This window comes from Molothrus ater, chromosome 3, assembly GCF_012460135.2.
Source record: "Molothrus ater isolate BHLD 08-10-18 breed brown headed cowbird chromosome 3, BPBGC_Mater_1.1, whole genome shotgun sequence".
Taxonomy (NCBI): Eukaryota; Metazoa; Chordata; class Aves; order Passeriformes; family Icteridae; genus Molothrus; species Molothrus ater.
The window spans coordinates 55,442,090-55,463,049 of NC_050480.2; the positions used below are offsets into that span (position 1 = coordinate 55,442,090).

General features: G+C 37.7%; 1 protein-coding gene across 1 annotated transcript in view; it reads left to right on the forward strand.

Annotated features, from left to right (window-relative positions):
• SYNE1 (spectrin repeat containing nuclear envelope protein 1) overlaps positions 1-20,960 on the forward strand; it is a 288,350-nt gene that overhangs the window by 193,203 nt on the left and 74,187 nt on the right. The window contains 11 exon segments of the mRNA XM_054514453.1: positions 780-920; positions 5,423-5,590; positions 6,372-6,533; positions 7,651-7,845; positions 11,240-11,413; positions 13,202-13,393; positions 17,584-17,718; positions 18,325-18,431; positions 19,444-19,594; positions 20,405-20,539; positions 20,700-20,855. Coding sequence (XP_054370428.1) covers positions 780-920; positions 5,423-5,590; positions 6,372-6,533; positions 7,651-7,845; positions 11,240-11,413; positions 13,202-13,393; positions 17,584-17,718; positions 18,325-18,431; positions 19,444-19,594; positions 20,405-20,539; positions 20,700-20,855 — 1,716 coding nt within the window.

The following is a 20,960-nucleotide window of genomic DNA, read 5'->3' on the forward strand; positions in this document are numbered from 1 at the left end:
CTTTTTATTTTGTAGCTGCCAGCATGCAAGTACAAATGCTAAGAAATTGATGAGTTGCAGGAATAAAATAAAACCAGAATAAATACAATTTCATTAGATGTTGCAGTGTATAGGCTTTTCACACATTAAAATGTTGATGTGATAATTGACAGTATGCTGCTGTATTCTCAGATGAGTGTACTGGAAATGAAAGCTGTCTAAGTACTGCCATAGGCCCCATGTTTGACTTTGCTTTTGTTTGTTCCTAACTGGGTCTCATTACAAACATTCTGTTGATGCTACTGAGATTTTCATCTGAGTGTCAGACTTCAGGATTTATCCCTCTATAGCACCATTGGGGAAGGAAGGGGGTTACATTTGAATACTGGGTTGTGTGTATTTTATATTTCAAGTCTGTTCCTTGTTGTTCCAACTGGACCTGGATACTGAGACAAATAGTCCAGTATTCTGTAGCTCTCCATAGTATTTCTGTACGCAGCAGAGATTGCATTAGAAGATGTTTAGGCGAACCTGAATTTGTTATTATTGAGTTGCTTGCTCTACATTGTCTTTTAAAATCCATTAGGGTACAGGAGAGCATTTTCATACTGAAGTATGACAAGTAAATGAGACTATTTATTCAACAGATTTCTAAACTGGTAAATGTAGGAGCATGAAGCATGACTAATTAATGTCGTGGTAATTCTGGCCATGTGTTGTTTTGATCTCAGTCTAAGTCAAGCCTCAGCTGAGGTAACTGATTTTCTTCCTGTGCTCTGGGGTTGCTTTTCCTGTGGCAGATGACTGCTGGTCGCTGTCACACGCTGCTCTCCCCTGTCACTGAGGAGTCTGGGGAGGAGGGAACCAACAGTGAGATTTCTTCTCCACCTGCCTGTCGCTCTCCCTCACCTGTGGCTAATACAGATGCTTCTGTTAACCAGGTACCTCTCTCTTGGCATTCATTCAGCTTTTATCTCAGACATGCATGGTTCCATTCCACAGGTGGTTTATTTAATCCTCTGAAATAATGTTTAACTATAGCTCCAAGGAACTGAGGCTTAACCTCTTACCAAACTGAACCTTCAGGTTCTGGTTCAAAATGGATACAGGTATTGAAATTGTATAAAGCCAGTGTTACAGCTATTCATTATTTTTAAAAGTAAATTTTAAGTGACAATTACAATGTCACCAGTATTTTCTACTTATATCATAATTTTTATTTTCTCAGTAGTACTCAATGGAATCTTGCATCCTGAGAAAAAAAGCCTTTTTGTACTCCCCATAATGAAACATTGCATTATGTCCATATCCATCTATCTTACTGTACGATTGCCATTTTGGCACTGAAATCACAGCCTGGTATCTTCTACTTAATATCATTTCAGTTATTAACTTTCATGTGGGTTTTTTTCATGTATTTTTCATTTCCATGGCAGTCTATTTTAAGCACCAGTGAGGCAGATCAGTAAAATTACAGATATTAGATTTTAAATCAAAACTCTTGCACTTCTTGTAGGAGGAGCAAGTGTACATTTTAATCAATACTGACACAGCAAGTGTCAGTATTGATTAAAATGTAAACATTAAGCCAGCACATTGAGCATCAGACACATAAAGTCATACATAAAATGTTATGCTTTGGAAGTTTAGAAGTGAGCTTTAGAAGCCATCACCATCTCACTGAATTCATCATGTTCTGGATTTTGTGGCTGATTGGTTGGTTTTGCATTTGTGACTGCTTCCAAAATTGACCACTGCAGATTTGAAGGTTAGAATGTGTTGTGTTGCACTGCTGAGTAGAATTAGGCAAGTTTGAGCAAGATGCTCATTGATTCCTTCTGCTAATTTCAGAAATGCATATGGTGATATAGAAGTTGCTAAATACAATACATAAGAAAAAATATTAATGTAAGATAATAAGAGTGGTGAAAAAATCACCAATGGCATACTAAAAAGTGTTGTATAATGCATAAGAAGGAGTTTTCTAGTTTTCTATCATTTTAGATAATCAGAAAGTTCCCTGTGAAGTTTACTTACAGTAGAAAGGCATTTATATGTTTCAACATAGAAGTCTTATGACACCATTAACTAATGAAGGAGGTAAAGGACCAAAAGCAGCTTGCTTTCTAATCAACAAAGCTTATGTCAGTTCTTTACTTTTCTCTGAAAATGTAAAACAAGTCAAACAGTTCCAGTCACTCAGACAATAAGAAAAACACAGTGAACATGCTGTTGCACCATGAGCTGACACCAAAATACAAGTTTTAGAATAAGTGATTTACTAGGGCAAAATTGAAAAATATTATATCTTTCGTTTAGCAGAAGATTTTTGAGAAAGGTACAGTTGATGCTGTTATAATAATCTCAAATCTTAGAGCTGAAGTTTTCTTCTGTGTGGTTAATGTTGAAATGAACTGCATGTAGTAAACAACCAGCGGAAGAATGTTCCAAAATGCAGTGGTTTACTTACAAAATTCTTAGGTTCACACTCACATGAGATTAGGACTAAAGAAGCTATGAAACTGCCAGTGCTGGTCATTATGAATGCCCAGGGAGACCTCAGGAGAAAGGGTTGGTTAAAAAACAGTATCTTAGACATTAGTGAACTAGGAGCTCAAATGTAAGTTATAAACATTTTGTATTTTTAAAGCAAATCAGGAAAATAAATTTAGAAATATTTTGTTTTAAAAAGTAGCAAAAGTTAAGAAGTAATTTCCCACAGGAAAATCATCTGCAAACTACTAGAAAAAAATGTGAGCATGAACTCCAGAAAGTGAAGAATAACATGAGTTTAGTCTTCGGAAAAAAATGTAAAACTCTTCTGAAGAGGCAATTAGGGAAGGAAAGGTTATGTTTTAAGACTGCTTTTTAATTCATCCTGAATAACTCTCTATAGTGTTTCATCAGTTTCCTAGCATCTCTTAATGTGAAACATAGCTAGTCTGAATTCAGACATCTACACACTTTATTTACATTTCTAACAAGTAATGAAAATATAAAACAAGTGCCAACTGCTTATTAGTGAAAATTATGCAGATATTGAAATAGATTAAAACAAGACCAGAAATACAAGAAAGTGACAATTCTAGCACTAATATAAGTTAAAAAATGGGTTTTTTTCTGAAACTCCTCCAAAAACAGCATGGTGGGGGGAACTATAAAGGTGTTTATGTTGGAAACACTGAGTAATTTCATAATATATTAAAAAATATTATGTTAACAGACCTGAAATACAGATAATTTTGATGTTTAGCAAAATCAGACCCTTCATCTGTGCTGCAGTACTGAATGAGAATCCTTTGAGGCTAAATCTCCTTGCATTTACCCAAAGATGTAATTGATTAAAATTTTAAAACACCTTTTAAAACTTGGTTTCCTGATACACAGTGCAGAGCATTGAACTGGAAAAGCTGAAGTGTTGGCACCATGCCCTGTAGGCAACAGCTGATCCTGTGATTTTAGTCTTATCCACTGGGTCACTGTTAAATGCTTTTCTATTTCCTTGTACACAGCCTACTTAAGGATTCTTTCTCTCTCCCTTACGAGTACTCATCTAGGTTGCATCAGCCCTTGTTACATATCTTACAAAATCTAAACACACCCTTTTGCCACTGCATCTAACAACAAAACCTGACTACTGTTCGTTGGCTGCTTTTCATAAGAACAGCCATGGGATATTAGGGCCTCTGTAGGGGCAAGAGAATCTTTTACTTGCATGAGCATCTGGATTCCTTCTGTCCTGGTGTGAAAGCTCTGCCAAAGAGAAGCTGCCATGCTGTATATTCCAGAAAGCAGTTGTAAAGATGGGGAAAGAGATTGCCTTTCCCTCTCTGTGTAAACAAGCCCTTTATTCTAAAACCATATTAAGAGGTCACAGAAGCATTGGTCTTGAGAGGGGACTGGCAAAGGGCTGGAGAGTAGCTGCAGGCAAGGCAAAATGAGAAGTTATCTCCACTGGTGCAATTTTTCACCATTACTTGGAAAGATCACTTGTGGTCAGAGTGAAAAATTCTGAAATTGCAGTCCTGAGTGCCGTGCTAAACTGTTACCTATTCCATGCTGGCTCCTGGACATTATAACAACTTCATCATTTAATTTTTTAAGTTTCCCATTTATTGTCTTTGAAGAAGTACCTAATCATACACTTTTGGTCAGTTTTATGGGAGTAATCTGGTTTCTGTGCTCTTCCAGAGCTTGTCTGGTTTTGTTCACATATGGTATTAGATAACGCATTTGCATTCTGTTCCAAATTAGGATCCTTCTTACACTTTGAGCTCCAGTACCCCAGAATTAGTCTTGTTTAGTAACTTTTATACATCTATACAGAATCACAGAATGGTTGGGGTTGAAGGGACCTCCAGAGATCATCTCTCCCAACACCCTTTGTCAAACAGGACCATGTACAGCAGATTGTCCAGGACTATATTCAGGTTGATTGTGAGTGTCTAAGGATGGAGACCTTGGAACTTCCCTAGACAGTCTGTCCCAGTGCTCAGTCACCCTAACAATAAAAAAGCATTTCCTGGTATTCAGAGAGAATCTCCTGTTCTTCAGTTTGTGCCCATTGCCTCTGTTCCTGTCAGTAAGCACCACTGAGTCTGCTTTGCACCCTCCCTTGAGGCAGCATTTTTCACCTCCCAAATAATGTAGTGCTAACTGTCATACATGATTTCAGTTTTAAATAATCCTTGTCATCAAGTCTGCTTTCCTGACTTAAGTATAGGTACTGTACTTGTTTCCTTAATTCTACATTTTCTGTAGATGTTTTCAGTTGTCATCTGCAACAGTTGAAGAAATCTCCATACACTAAGTATAGAATTTCTGGTGAGAAATAATTCCACTCTGAATTTTCATTGGTGGTTTGACATTTTCCCATTTCCTTAGCAGTTTTGGTCCCTTTTCTGAATATCTTTTATAAGTTAGTTGAGGCTCCCTGTTTGTTTGAAAGCTTACAATAAGCTGATGCTTCATACTCTTTCTTGCCTCATTTACCAGTCCTTCAGTATATTCCTTTTAGGTTCTTTTGCTGCTCTCTCTGTGATAGTGTTCATTAGGTTGGTATTTGCCACCTACAGTACCATAACCTGCTGTCTTCTGCGATGGGTTTTCCCCCATGTGTAGTTGTAATGGTGCTGGAACAACACTCCCATTTATAGCACTTCCCATCCCAGCCTTTCTGTAATTGTCCACAGTTGCCTTCTGCACCACCTAGCTAATATGAACGTGAAAAAAATGCATCCAAAATCCTCACCATAGTGAAGGTCCAAAACATGCTCAGTCTGCTACTATTAAATATTGATTTACCTTGTTATTAAAGAGGTTTCCTGGTCGTTTTGGCTTTGTGAGCTTTATTTTAATGGACATATGCAGTGGGGCAGTATTGGGGGGATAGCATGCAGTATCTTTCTTTTTGAAAGTGCAATAATGTACTTCGTGCTTGTAGGACATTGCTTATTACCAAGCCTTATCTGCTGAACAGTTGCAGACAGAAGCTGCTAAAATTCATCCCAGCACCTCAGCCACCCAGGAATTTTATGAACCAGGCTTAGAATCATCTGCTAGTGCCAAATTGGATGATTTGCAGCGTTCTTGGGAAACACTGAAAAATGTGGTAAGTTTGCATTTGGAGACTTCAAAATAGTTGTCTAGCTTGTAAGGAATAGAATTCAAATCGCTGGCACATATATTCTTCCCTGCAGTTTTGGTTTTCAAATGGTAACTTTAATTGTTAGTTGGGATATATTCTTTTTGTTCTTTGTTTGAAAGCCTGTGCAAGATGGACCTCCATTAATAAAAATAAGAGTCATTAAAGCTGCTCGTTGGCTTCAGAAATATTGACTATTGACAGACTGTGTTTCATAATCTAGTAGGGATATCCAGTCATTTTGGTTGAGTAGCTGAAGAAGGCCCAGAATCCAGTTTGTCCAGTTTGTACTGGATCAACACATTTGTGTGTAGTTTTGCAGCATAATCATTCAGTGATGCATGAGAATGGTCAGAGTCTTGACCACATGCTAAAAAATTTAATTCCTTTCAGTACAGTAGCTGTTTCGGGGTATTAGTAGCTATGTGTCTAGCAAGTAGTGCACATCCATGTTCAAGTGCATGAAATCTAAAATAATGCATGAGAATGGGCATAGATTTTCCCTGCTTTATTTATATCTATATATTTATATATATTTTTATATATTTATATCTATTTCTTTTAAGCAGCAGAACCTAGAATTTTACTGATGAAATTTTAAGCAAATAAATATTTTTAATATGGATGTTTTGCTTTGTAATTTATACTCTTGAAAACTTGTTGCAAGTTTTTTTGCTTTAGTGTCTTAAGCCTAGAGACATATGAAGCAGACTAAATAGCAGAATTTATACCTCCCATTCTTTTTCAGATCAGTGAAAAGCAGCGCACACTCTATGAAGCTCTTGAGCGTCAACAGAAATATCAGGACACACTCCAGTCTATATCCACAAAAATGGAGACCACTGAAATGAAACTAAATGAGAGTTTGGAACCAGCCAAAAGCCCAGAGAGCCAGATGGCTGAACATCAGGTAAAATCTTTTATGTGAAGAGGAGAGGAAGAGCGCACATTGCCTGCATATCTTTTGTTCTGTTTTTTAGACAGTAACCTTCTTCATGGCTGGATATCTCAAATACATGCATTTGTTGCTTGAACCTTCTCTGTTAACTGTATGTCTTGCCTCTCTGACTTCCTGCTGTTCTAAAGGTGGTGTGATGGGGATTCTTTTAATAAGGAGCCTTTTTGAAAGAAATAGAATAGATCATAAGAGTTTGTCCAGTTGAAATTTTCAGCAAAAGCTTTTGTCCAAGACTGTGTCCAATGACAGCTATACATACTGTTCTTCAGCATCATTGCTGAAGAATATTTATAATGTTGCCAAATTTACTAAAATCATAAGCAATGCTGATGCATTATATATTGATCAAAATACATTTTTCACCTTGTTAAACAAAACATATCAAAAACTCCCTCACAAGGGAAGTCTGAATAATAAGAGCATACTTTATTAAGTAAGGCATCTGATATAGGTCTGAGTTGTAATCACCTAAGCCTTCTATCTGATAGCTTGAACCCATCTAATCTGTTGGAATTCAGAGATTTATTCCGTGGTGCAAAATAAGTTCCTACTTATTCTTATCCTATGAACCAGGTTTCAAGATACCTCTAAAAGGATGGTACCATGGAATAAATCTCTAAATATTTACATCTATTGCTGGATGTTCTTTATCTAGTTAGAAAGTTTCAGGCTGGAAGCTGAAACATGCCCTTATTTTTCTCCAAACACACACTCACTCATTTCTTCATCATCTTCACTGTGAATACTAGAATGCCCTACACATAATTTATTGGAAGAATGGATTTCCAATTTCCAAAATAATTCCTTGTGATATGCTTGAAATTCAAGATAGGTAATTAAATGCATATTTAAGTAACCAGATTCCTGACCCAAGCCTCTAAAAGCAGGACTCAGTCCTTATGGAATACCGTCTCTGCCATGCTGGTAGTGATGGTCTGCTCTACTCTTGTGTTCCTGGTGCTCCTCGAGATAGTTGTCTTGAATTTTATATTTAGTCTGTGTCTCCTGAAATACTTCCTTCTTGTTGGTAAGTGAAGCAAATGCATTCTCTGCTCTCATTTCTTAATAGGCTTTGATGGATGAGATTTTAATGTTGCAAGAAGAAATCAGTGAGCTTCAGACGTCGTTGGCCCAGGAGCTTGTTTCAGAACCACTGGATGTGGAAGGTGCTGATCAAATGGCATTGCAGTCCACCCTCACAGTCTTGGCAGAGCGAATGGCCACGATTCGAATGAAGGCATCAGGAAAACGACAGCTATTAGAGGTACAAGAAAAAACATCACCAATATTTTTAGTCAACATAAAAAAAAAAGCAATTTTCAGTTTTGCTTATTTCTCACAATTCCTTTCAGTAATAAATAACCATTCTTTTTTTAGTGAGCCCCTCATCTTATTGCTAAGTGATGAGCAGCCAGCAAGAACTTGGAACACACAAATATTATGTATGTTCTAAGTTTCTTCTGGCTTCATATATAGCCATATGGAGATATATATGCACACATTCACACACACACATATAGATATGTGTGTTGTGTGCACATAAATGAAACGCAGATATTAAAAATTACATTGTCTACAATATACTTTTGAGGAATCACCTCTCCAGGCTGCTAGACAAGAGAAGAGGTAAGCTTAAACAACAAACAGCTCCTCTTCCAAATCTTTGCATTGTTGTCTACTCTCATCTTCCCAGTGATTTCCATGGAGGATGCACCCTTTTATTTCTTTGCCTACCAACTTTACTAAAAATTCTTTAATACTAAGGGGATTTTTACAAGCTCTTTACAAATAGGAGTGTTGCTGCCTATGCTATACAGGTGAGAACATGCAATCATGCTAAAGCTGGTTACAGTTTGGCTACTTTGAACACTTCAGGGCAGCTTTATTACTGTACTGTTAAGAACTGCAGCACTGAATTCACAAACACAGCAACTACTGCCTTCATATTTTCCATCATCAATTGATTCAGAGAAGCAGAGTGAGAATTGGCTGTGTGCATCTAAGGCATGGTGCTTAGTGACCAGCTGAGTTTAAACCAAGACACTGGATTACAGGAGAGTCTCAGAGTGCTTCAGCTGCTTTAGTTCTGACCAGTCACCTAGGACAGTGAACAGGTCATTAGAAAATATCTTTTTTAGTTTTAAAATAACAAAGTTGTGCTAAGCTTTTCCTTCCCAGAACAAAAATAGCTTTTAATTTGAAATGAAGGGTTGGAAGTAGAATAGGGGATCTAGCTGTTTATAGCTTGCACCCCATACAAGATCTAACAAACATCTTGGTAGTGCTTAGGAAATGCTAACTAATAATTTCAAGATAAAGCATGAGTGGTATATTACTCTTAACTGTGGTTAGGATGCTTTGACACTATACCACAAGTATTCCCTAATAATCCTAGCTAGGAAATATATATGATATGTGGACAACATGCAGTAATTTAACCTGTGTACTTCATAGCTCTGATTTCACAGATAAAATCTTCCAGAACACCCCAGGGAAGTAAATGTAGAAATGAAGGTAAAATAATTGATGAAAATATTTTGCTGGTGAGGATGTGGACTGGTAATATTGTTCTTTCTGTGGACCTAATTCAAGTAACTAGCATTTGAGAACTCTTCAGGTCTGGATTATTTAAGACTTCTAATAACTATCATTATTCTTTAATATTGTTCTAAAAGCAATTTTTAATTTTTAAGTTGAAATTGAACATGCAGAAAAGCTGTGCAAACACTCTCCATGTGATGAAGTTGCCCTGAACATTTGAATCTGAATTTCCTTACAAAGTGTTGTAGGTTGACCCTGCTAGCAGCCAAACATCCACCCTCACTCCTCTCTTCTGAGATGGTTAAAAATAGAAGGCAGACAAAAAGAATCATGGATCAGGATAATGACAGCTTAAATAGGGTAAGGAAAAGCTGTGCATGCAAGCAGGGAATGAGGAACTTATTCACTACTACCCAATCAGCAGGCAGATGTTTAGCTACTTTCCTGGAAAGCTCACCACGTGTTTCTTGGGAAGATGAGCACCATAACCACAGTGCCTCTCCCTCTCTTTCCCTGGGCTTTTTTTGATGAGCATGATCTCATCTGGCGTGGAGTGTCCCTTTGGTCAGTTCAGATTCGCTGTCCTGGCTATCTCCTCTCCCAGCCTTTTGCCCATCCCCAGCCTATTGGCCTTTGTCAGGGGCAGATAGAAAGCCTTTATGCTGTGCTCAGCAGTAGCCATAACATTGCTGTGTTATCAGCACAGATTTAAGCACAGCTTCAAAGCGCTGCATAGGCTGCAATGAAGTTAACTCCATCCCAGCAAGATCGAATTCAATCTTTTCCCCCTGTTCCATAATATTTGCACCATGCTTAGGTTTTACATTTTCTGATAAAACTAAGTATCCTCTGACCATCCTATTTGTTTTTTTATCCACGAAATCCCCTCTATTCTCTCCAGAACTCAGTGTCTCTCTTGTATTGGGGAGCATAGAACTAGACACAGTACTCTAGGTGTAGACTCAGCAGTGTTAAGTAGAGGGGCAGGATCATCTCCATCATCCTGGTGAGAACACTCCTAAAGCAGCTCCAGACACCACTGGCTTTCTTTTGCACATTGTTGGGTTATGTTCAATCTGGAGTCCACCAGGACACCCCATTTTCTCTTCTGCCAAGCTACTTCCCATCTGCTTAGCCTCCAGCCTATACTTGGTGCAGGGGGTTGCTCCCCTGCAGGTACAGGGCTTCACACTTTCCTTTCTTCCTGTCAGCTCATTTTTATAGCCTTTCAGGGTCCACCTAGATGGCAGAATAGCCCTCTGCCTATCAGCCACTCCTCCCATTTTGTGTCATTAGCAAATTTTTTGAGGCTCATTACTGTCCACTCACTAGACTTTGTGCCACTGATCACTGTGCTCTGGCCACAGCTGTTCAGTCAGTTTTCAGATTCATATGGGAAAATTAAAGGGTGAGCAAGACTTGGTGGTCACTCCCTGTCTTTCCAATGGATGGATGAGCTGATGGATGGACCTGGGGCATCTGTGTTGCTGTGATATCAGCAGCCATTGAAGCTAGTGAAGCTTCCACTCCCCATGGTTCAGGGATCCTCTGAGAGGCCAGAGAAGGTAGACAGCTCTTTAGGCTTCTCTTTACCCGTGTGACTGTACCAAGGCCCCACCCATACTTGTTTGGTCCTTGAAGTACCCTTCTTGTGCCCCTCTTGAGAGAGTAAAGCTGACTAACAGCCTGCTGCCAAAAAAGGCAAAGTTGCTTTCCTTCCCCAGCAACACATTCTCAGCTCTGTGTATTCCTTTTCTTCATGTGCATCTTTCTCCCTGAGGAAACAGTGCTGCACTGATTGAGCAAATGGAATCAATGTGTGGGGAAACCCACAGGAGAGCAGCAAAAGGAGGCAGAAAAGACCTCACCTTTAGAAAGCTGTAATAGCAGAGTTCTACTGAAGAAAGTAGAAATAAAGTGGCTGAACTGAAACAGAATTTCAGTCATCAGAAAAACACACTCATCAATTGAAAGAAATAATACTTTTTAAAAGATAGGTCTTAATATATCTTAGAAATCCTGCATAGGATTTGTGCAAAATAGAGAGGAACAACTTTTTAGAAGTGACTGTTATGATTTATTTCTCCTAAAAACTAAAATATAATTTGTACCTCTAGGAAAAACTGAATGAGCAGCTCGAAGAACAGCGGCAGGAGCAGGCTCTCCAGAGGTACTGGTGTGAAGCTGATGAGCTTGACCACTGGCTACTCAGTACCCGAGCAACGCTGGACACCAATCTGCTTCCTGCAGAGGAACCTATGGACATGGAAGCACAGCTGGTAGACTGTCAGGTAAAATATTAAGACAATTATTGTGTTGAATGAGCCAGCATGTTTGTGGAGAAGTTTCTGAGCTCTTTAGCATCTTCTGTATGTTCAGTAAGCTTCCTCAAAGGTTTGTGAAACCAAATATAGCTTGTTCCTAATTTATAATTAGAGATTGCAAACAGCACTTTAGAAAGCCCATGTGAACGTAGCAGTAAGAAAACAAAATGTCCTGACTGCAGAAAGATTTGAAGTTCCACATCTTTCAGATGTAGTTATGTTTAGCTTTAAAGGCATTGCATTTCCTTCAATTACTGTTTTTGCTCCCCTCAACCTGATATTGTTGAACAGCTCACCTGACAGGTGTGAAAACACCTGCAGTGTACTTTCCTACACATCCTTTTCCAGCTGAAGAACATACTAGCACTAGTGCTGTGTTTTCTTCAGGAAAAATCCTTACATACATGCAAAAATAAAGGATAATCATCAGTATGTGATGGTTTTATGGCTTGAAGGTTAATCTACTCAGAGTACCAAAACAACCAAGGAAGGATATGTTGCTGCAATAAGAATTTTTGCAAATAGTTTTATTAACAAGACTTAGATCCTTCATAAAATCCAGGTTGTCAAATTATTGAGAGTTTTCTATTTTTAAATGATAGTTTAGAATTATATGATCATTATAATTAAAATTACAAAAGAGACAATAGACAGACAAAAGAAAACTTTTCTTATTAAAGAATGATGACCTTAATTATTTTAGGCTAAATGAGAGTTAAGTTTCTTGCAAGTCTGAAGAATTTCCACTGACAATACTTCATCATTGGAATTTTCAGTCTGCTTAATCTGAAGAGTCCTTTCATTACCTGTCCTCGAGAGCCCTTTGTTGTATGTAGATAAACCCTATGAACTTTAACAAAGCAGTGTTTTTTTAATACACTCTGTAGGAAACTCTAAAAGAAAAGTTAACTTTGTGGAAGAGTTAATACTGCTTTTCTTTTGCTGCTTCTCAAAACTTTAATGCAGTAAGGTTTATATATATTTTTTCCGCTTTTTAGAAGCTCTGGCCATCTTATTTTGCACGTATTCCTTCAGGAGAAATATTTCTAAATTCATACTTGACAGTTGCTATTGCTATGGAAATGAAAGCATTTCATGTCAGGCTAGGTTTTTGAGCAAGACTTGTTTGAGCATTGAATCTGGGAGATCAAAATATGCACAATGTCTCTAATACATGAATGATTAATGGAATGTCAGGGAAGTAGCTTTTGAGAATAAACATGCCAGAGATTTGTCACTTTAAGTCTCTCTTTAGACTAAAGAGGATTATACAGAAATCCTTAAGTCCGTCATGCACCAATCAGAAAGAGCAAATAGTGACAGGAGAAGCTTATCAAGACAGCCAGAGCAACACATAGGAGGAGGTAGGAAGCACTTGACTACGTGTAAATGAATGAAGAGGAAAGAAGTAGCTCTGGCTGCGTGCTTCATTTCTTGTCACCAATGGATGTCAGTCTCACTTGTTAGCCTTTACCTTTAATATGCAAATAAAGAGCATCTCCTCTACAACAAATTATTTGTTTCAAGTAACTTTTTAATTTCCTATTTTGAAAAGGGTTGCAAGCTGAAATGGCAAATACAAACATTTGCAAGCATATTCTAAAGAACTCTGAATGGGACTGGAAGGCAAAGCAATGCTAATCTGACTTTCTCTTAGTTTGGACACGGGTGAGGTAGGCCACAGGTGGTCTTGCCTGAAAACATCACAAGTGCTGGAAAATGTATGAATTCGGGTCTTTGTTTTTGCTGCTGCAGAACATGCTGGTTGAAATAGAACAGAAGGTGGTAGCCTTGTCAGAGCTGTCTGTGCACAATGAGAACTTGCTTATGGAAGGGAAGGCTCACACCAAGGACGAGGCAGAGCAACTGGCTGTGAAGCTCAGAACACTGAAGGGCAGCCTTCTGGAGCTGCAGAGGGTGCTCCACGACAAACAGATCAACATTCGGGTGAGTGGCTCCTTCCAGCTGTTCTCATGGTGGGCAGGAGTTTGGGGATTTCATAGCAACTTTATGCAACTGGGAAAAACGAGTGAAAGTGTTGCACTGATTCAGTTTGAGTTATTCATCTTTAGTTAGTAAATGGAATTATAGCTCCAAAATAAATAGCTGTCTAGAAAAATTTAGTTGATAATTTTCAAGTTAACACAGCTTTATGGTAAAGCTATCATAACCTCAGTATCTTCACTGAAAGGACAATAATAAAATAGATAGATGGTTAGCTTGGTCTGGATATAGTCTATTCCTGTTTCCAGTCTGTTTAGATTGTGTATGGTCTGGGGCAGGATTACTCTCCCCAACCAAAGAATGATCCTAAATATTTTTTTTTCATGGTGTGCACAACACAGTGAACAGATAACATAACGGAACATTTTTAATTATGGCTAATACTTGGTGGCATCAATATACCAACTACAACATTATATAAGCAAAAATTCATTTAACCTCAGTCTTGCCCTAGGTTTCTATTCTTAGCAGCTTTGGTCTGCTCATTGCCACTAATACATTGTATTTAACAGTTGCTTTTGGTCATTCTTTAGGTCAAACTAGCATGTGGAGAACCGAATACATACAAGAAACCCAACCATGTAATGTGACTGACTGGTTTTGAATTTGCTTGCCCTGCTGTGACTCCCTCCCCCCCTTTTCTTTTACTTCTTTTCTTGGCTTTGCTGTGCAAATTAAACATGATAAGCTTCAAAGATTTCTGGCTTGTAATGCAGATTAAAGTCTACTGAGACGCTAGCTTGAAAAGTCACTTGGTCTTCTGAGAACTATTTTTAGTCCAAAGCAACTGCATAGCTTTAAAACTTCACATGATTTCAGAAAAACAGAGAAATAAAAAATAAGGAGACCCCCCCCCCACAGGTATTTCTTCGTATTGCCTCTAAGATGAACTAACTTTAATATTATTCTTGCTTATTAAACCTCATGACTAGGCAAATGAAAAGTTACCAACACGATGTGGGCACATAATACTTTGTTCTCATATATTACCTGTGAAGTGAAAAGGCGTCACAGAGTTTTTTGCTAAATTTTAAAATACTTTAAAATATTTTAAAATACAGTGATGTGATTTAGTTTACTTCTTAAAACAGATTTTTGGATGATCTTCTAAAATCTAAAATAACAACAAAATAATTTCCAGATGTAGAATATGAATCATTTAAGATGGTGCATAAATGCAAGATTCAAGTTTCTTTATGTATTTCAGGTCTTTCTTTGACTTCATTTACAGATCATGTAAGAAAATAGACACAGGCAGTATAGCATCTTTTAATCTTCACTGAGCAATTTTTTTTCAGATGAAAAGTTCAATAATGTCATGTTCTAAACACTGAGGACTGAGGCCAAGAGCATCAGATGCCCCAAATTCTATCCAATGCCAGTATTAACCTTGAGAAATATTGCAAGTTAACAGCACTGTTGTTCATGCATGTAAAAAACTCAGATTTTTACATGTCTCCAGATGTTCTGATAACCTCGTAATAGACCAGCCTCCTTCCAAAAGAAGGAACCTCCCAAGTAGGCCTGGAAGAGTATTATAAAGACTGAGCTATATTTTCCTTAAAGCATATTTCAGCCTGTCTGTTATCCCTGTGCACAAGGCTTTTTACGAGTCAGTATGAGATTCTCTGACTTTCTTGGAACAATTTCAGTTGTCTTCTGATTTTAGTTAATGAATGTAACTAGTGATACAGCAAAGGTGACTTTGTGACCAACTTCTTTATTCATAAAATAAAGTAGTGAAACTAATCAGAAACATGCTGCAGCAGGAGTGTTCCAGACTATGCCGTCTCCAAAGGCAGCACTTTGAAACACACAAAATATTGTGTCTGTTATTGTTTATTCTTTGGCTTAGGGGCAATGAAACACAGACTCCTTAAAAACCAAAGTAGAACAGATTCTGCAGTAAAAAAACCTCAACAAAACAGAGAGTGTTTCTTTACTTTTTATTGCAAATGGTGTGTAGGGGAGGAACAACTCCAGTTTCACAAGAAAAAGTGTACCTCATATAAGTTTGTATAATTCTGAAATCCTTCGAAAGATCAATTTCATCACAATCTTCTTCAGGGATTTTCCATTTATTTCTGTGCTAGACTGGACAGTAGCTGGGAATGACAGGTTCAAGCTTGTATTTCCCTGGCTGTTTAAAGGAAATGTAATACAGTTCCTTCAGACAGACTTCAAATGAAAATGCACCTGTAAATGCAAACATAAGGGTTTTTTTCAAACTTACATTCTGTAATTTGTCAATGATAAAATCTGGTTCACAAATGCTTTTGATCTAAAAAGTATGTACAGTAGGATATTTGCAAGACCTCATTGCAACAAAAAATACCACAACCCCTTTTACACTCCTTGATATTGCAGGAACCATGAGACTATTAATTATGTCTTGGTATAATTCCAAAACTGTATCTTCTCAGTCCTCTTCCCTGAGAAAGAGACCCAAAATGTAACTGAAATCAACCAGCACACTCAAATGCAAGGAAGAACTAGATACTGTTCTCTAAAGAAATTTACAAGTTAAATAACTATGGTCCCTAGCGTATATAAAATTAAGCAGATTTCCCCCCCCACAATTTACAGAAACATTGTCTGTTTCCTAATTTGTAATAGAAAAGCTATCATTCCAGATCTTCTTTACTTCTCACATACTATTTTCTTTGCCCAGTCTGACACTCTGTAATAACATTGTTCACACTCCAATTTCAGCTTGTCTAGAAACTTGTTCCTACAAAATAAAGTATCAGAGTTTACCCGCAAACTGGAACCTTAGTGAAACAAAGTTATTTCATAAAGCAAAGGCTAATAGTTCTTTCCAGCACCAGGTACTTCTTTTTTGTTTTGCACCTCTTAACAGTTTATATCCTCTAATCAGTCCTTTCAACTTCAGTACACTCATCATCCCCCAAAACTAAAATCTTACCCCTAGCCTTCTACTGCTTAGCTAAACTCTGCTGTTTCAGTGGCTGGTGCCAGGGTCACTGGTGGCGAAGGCCTCTCTCAGTTGTTAGCATAAGAGCACCAGGTGAGGCACCCGCCTTCTGCCATGTTGGTCCCTGCCTGATTTGAGAAATGTCACCTGGAAGGCAGAGTGTCTGTGGTTAGGAGAGTTGCTGAACCATTTGGCAGTCTTAATCTATTTAGAATAAAGGCTGAATCATGGGCATAATAGGGATACTACAAAAATTAAATATACAGACAAAATGGGAGAGGTATTAAGCCCCAGCTTTAGATCCTGAAGCTTTCAAAAAAAACCAAAAAGGTGCAAGCTCTACAATCATCACATGACTGCAAATAATATTAAATAAGTCCAGAGAGATGTGTTCATCGAAGTAGCCTGACCTACACGTCTGTCTTTAACATAAGGCCAAGCATGTTGAAATACCTACATTTGAATACACTGGCTGCTAAAATTATTTAAACTTTCAGCCAACATGGACTTTGGAAGCCAAGAAGTTGATAAAACATTTTTTTGAGCTATTGAGGCATTTGTTCTTTTTTGCATTGCTTACATAGAAAGCCTTTCTAATCACTCATGTTGGAGAAACATGGTAGAAATATGAATAGAAGGAACTGTTGCTTTTGCTGTGCTGTTCTAACATTCTGTGGTTTGCTCTCTCTTACTTTCTCTGCTGTTCATATCATGTCATCTGCTGTTTACCCAGTGTGTTTCTGCCGAACATAGAGTTATGTACTTACTGATAAATCAATATTGACCAGGATGGCAACCAGAATTTTCTCCTTTTCAATTAGATTTTAAAAATTGCTTTAATTAGATAAAAATCCTGGCAGAAACAAGCCACTGAATCCCTACATTGCCAGATAAAGCTGCACCATCCTTTGCAGATGAAGGCTGGTTTTTAGAAGCAGAACAGTCTTTAGAAACACATCAGTCCAAGGTCTCTGACCTATGATCTCTGATTCTGCTAAGTGCATGTTTATTTTTACATTTCTAGGGATGCTTTTCTTGCTAGTAACCAAAAACCAGTAAAAGTCAGAAATCTAGTCATTGCTCACTTCAGAATTTACATGGGCCAGCAGCTTGAGAGGTTTTGTGTAGATGAACTGAACCTGCCTGTTCTCTAACAATGTAGGAGATTTTTTTGAATCTTAATGTCTCTTTCTTAAAGCAGGGATCTTTACAAGAAAAGGAGGAGAGTGATCTGGACTTTGTTTCCTCACAAAGCCCCAGTGTTCAAGAATGGCTGGCGCAAGCAAGAACTACTCGCTCACAGCAGCAGCAGAGTACCCTGCAGCAGCAGAAAGTTGGTGTTCTGCCTTTCTTTTACTCCCATCTTTAGATTGCACTTAATGCTGTAGCTGAGCCTCTCTTGTTAATATTTTCACTGAAATATTAATTTTTACACTGTTTCATACTCACTGTTTTGGTAATGATGCATCTGAGTTCCCTGTCTTATATCTGCAACAGGCAGGCTAGACTTCCTGGATGACTATGGTCAATTCACATAATCAGTAGAATAAAATTTGTCCATCAGCAGAATAAAATTGAATCATCCCTTTAAATTACTCTAAGGAGAGATGATAATACTCAAAATAATAACTTTGTCTTCATACAAGTAAAGATACATGTATTACATTATATATTGTGTTGAATGATTTGAAGATGTTCTCACTAGGGTAGGTTCCATAAACTGCATTGTATCAGTTAATTAGTTCAATAATCCAGTTTATGAACCCAATTTTGATGTGTCCCTGGCTGGAGATTTTGAACTTCTTTTGGTGTTCAAGCAAGCCATTTCAGAAGCAGCTCAGATAACTTTGCATGACAGTTAAACAAGGTAGACATATCCTTCCAAGGCAAAACCAGTGTGTTTGAGATTTGTTCTGTTTTGTGTAACTTTCTGTGCTAGGAGCTGGAACAGGAGCTAGAAGAGCAGAAGAATCTGCTTCGGTCAGTAGCGTGCCGGGGAGGAGAGATCCTAACGCAGCAAAGCTCTACTGAAGGGCTGCCCATAAGGTGTGCTTTCATGTGTTGTTCCAAAAAGTAAATTTCTATGGCTATACTTTGTCTTCCTTATGCTTACATCCCTCTTCTGCTCATAGTCCTCTAATTTTTGTTTTATCATTTTTATACAGCACCTTGGCTGTTGGAGTTCTGGTTTATAATTCAGCGGTCTGATAATACAGTTACACAAACTGTTTTGTGAGAATAGATCACCTTCAGCATTTAGAAATGCCCTTTATTCTTATTAGCCGGAATCATACTAAAATTAAAGACTAGCAAGACTCATTAGACAAGCAGTGGATCAGTTACTGTAACTTTATGGACCAGCACTGGTGTGTGAATCACATCTACCTCAAACATTGGCATCTGCCATTGTAACCAGACCTTCCCAGATGAGATACTCATTGCTTAAATTTATTTTTCCTGCAATTAGCAAGTATTTTTCCTTTTGAAGCCTTAATTTTAATGCCAGAAAGTACTTAACCAGTCTCCTTATGTTTGAGGCTTACTTCTTGTGATGATCAAGTGATGCTGTACCATAGGAAAAAAAACCCCACAAATAAACCACCAAATAGAAAATTCTGACTGTGATTAACTGTTTACCAAAGTTAAACTCATATGCTTGTCCTTCATTAAACTATGTCTGTCATTTTGAGAAAAGAGGTGAGGAAGGAGTCAGATAAAATATTTATTTTAATTCATGCTTTAAACTAAAACTTTTTTTTTTATAGGTTACATTTCAATGTAGTATATATTCAGTCTGGTTTGGGGATTTTTTTACTTTTTTTGGGTACTTGCAACTTCATATAGTCTTTTCGAAATACATTTTATTTCATCAGATAAGAACTTCTTGCTGTTCAAACCAACCTTTGTCATATTTTCAGAAAAACAAAACCAAAATTAACAATTCAGAGCTTTAAAAAGTAGCATTTAATTTAAATGTAGAATTTCCTAATGGAAAATTATAACTTTATATGTTTATAACTTTTGCATTTATTAAACCTTTATGCTTCTTCATATTCAGTGAGAAGCCTGATGTACTTTCTGAGGAATTAACCTTAGAAGGTGAAAAGCCATCATCTGAAGAACAGATGAAGAGGAAATGGGAAAGCCTAAACCAGGAATTCAGTACCAAGCAGAGACTGCTCCAGAAAGCTTTGGAAAAAGAACAGCTGGTAGCTTTTTAAAATTTCTCTTTCCATTTTCTCTTTGAAAGTAGTTGTTACAACAAGAGGTACAATATGTAGCTCCATTAAAGTGCTGTAGTTAAGGCATGAGATATGGAGCAATTTGTTTTTGTGACACCTTTAAAAACTGTTACATACTGACACCAGCACTGCTCATGTTCAAAGTGATTTGAATTGCACTACCATCAGGTTAATGAACTGGAAAGGAAGAAAGAGCTCAGACAAAATGTTTATCTACTTATCTAACTCAGGATAATTCTGTAGCAAATCATCACTCTGAAATTGATTTGTACTCTGGCAACAGCTTAGAGGAAAACTGTTATTTTCAGTTTGAATTTATTGGTTGCATTCAATTCTTGATCTTAGTGGGTGAGGAATTTGGGGAACAGTATTTCTACTGGAAGAAATGGGGATTAATCAATTAAACTGGGGACAAACCAAATTCTATATTAACAGACATCTTCCATTTTATTGTTAAGAGACCCAAATTCACTCTTCTTTGTATAACACTCCATTAACCAGCTCCCAAAGTTCTAAATACCTTGTATTAATTAAAGAGTAATTGATAATATTTTTGATAAAAACTAATAATTTTTACTTCCGGCTAGAAGCATTTATCCTGTATTTCTAGTGAACCTCCTGTTGAGTAATATTTATGCAAAATATTCATGACATGGAGCATTTGTGGGAGGACCATGAGCGTTAGCAAGTGATAGCATCAGTCAGCAGAGAGTCTGTACAGCTGAATTTTGTGCCCTACATATGGTAGATGCATCCTAATTAGTGCTTCTCTCTCAGCAGCTTTATAGCAGACCAAACAGACTAATACATGGAATGCCTTTGTATAAGGAGGAGACACAGGATGAAGATAAATCCTTAGTGTCACCTGTACTGGTTGAATTGAATCAGGCCTTTGAAGATGTCTCATCTGAGGTAATTTTCAATTGTCTTTACACCTGTCCTACAGCAAAACCACATTAACAGTTAAAACTCCTCCAGGTATGATCTGGAAATCCAGGCCTTTCCCAAATATTAGAAGTTAGGAAGACTGTCTTGTACTTCTGTGCTGATTCCTGTGGTTCCTTTTGCCCAGGCTGGACGGCTGGAGGAGACCCTGCATCTGGAGCAGAAGATGTATGATGGTGTCACTGCCACATCTGTGTGGCTGGATGGGGTGGAAGAGCAAGTCTTTGTTGCTACAGCTCTGTTGCCAGAAGAAGAAACAGAAACTTACCTCTGCAAGCAAGAGGTGAGGGATCCATGAGTAGGAGTTTCTTTTAATTGCCAATAGTAGTGTTTAGAACAAAAGTGTTAGAATCCTGGATAAGTGACATGTCGCTGACCTAATCTCTAT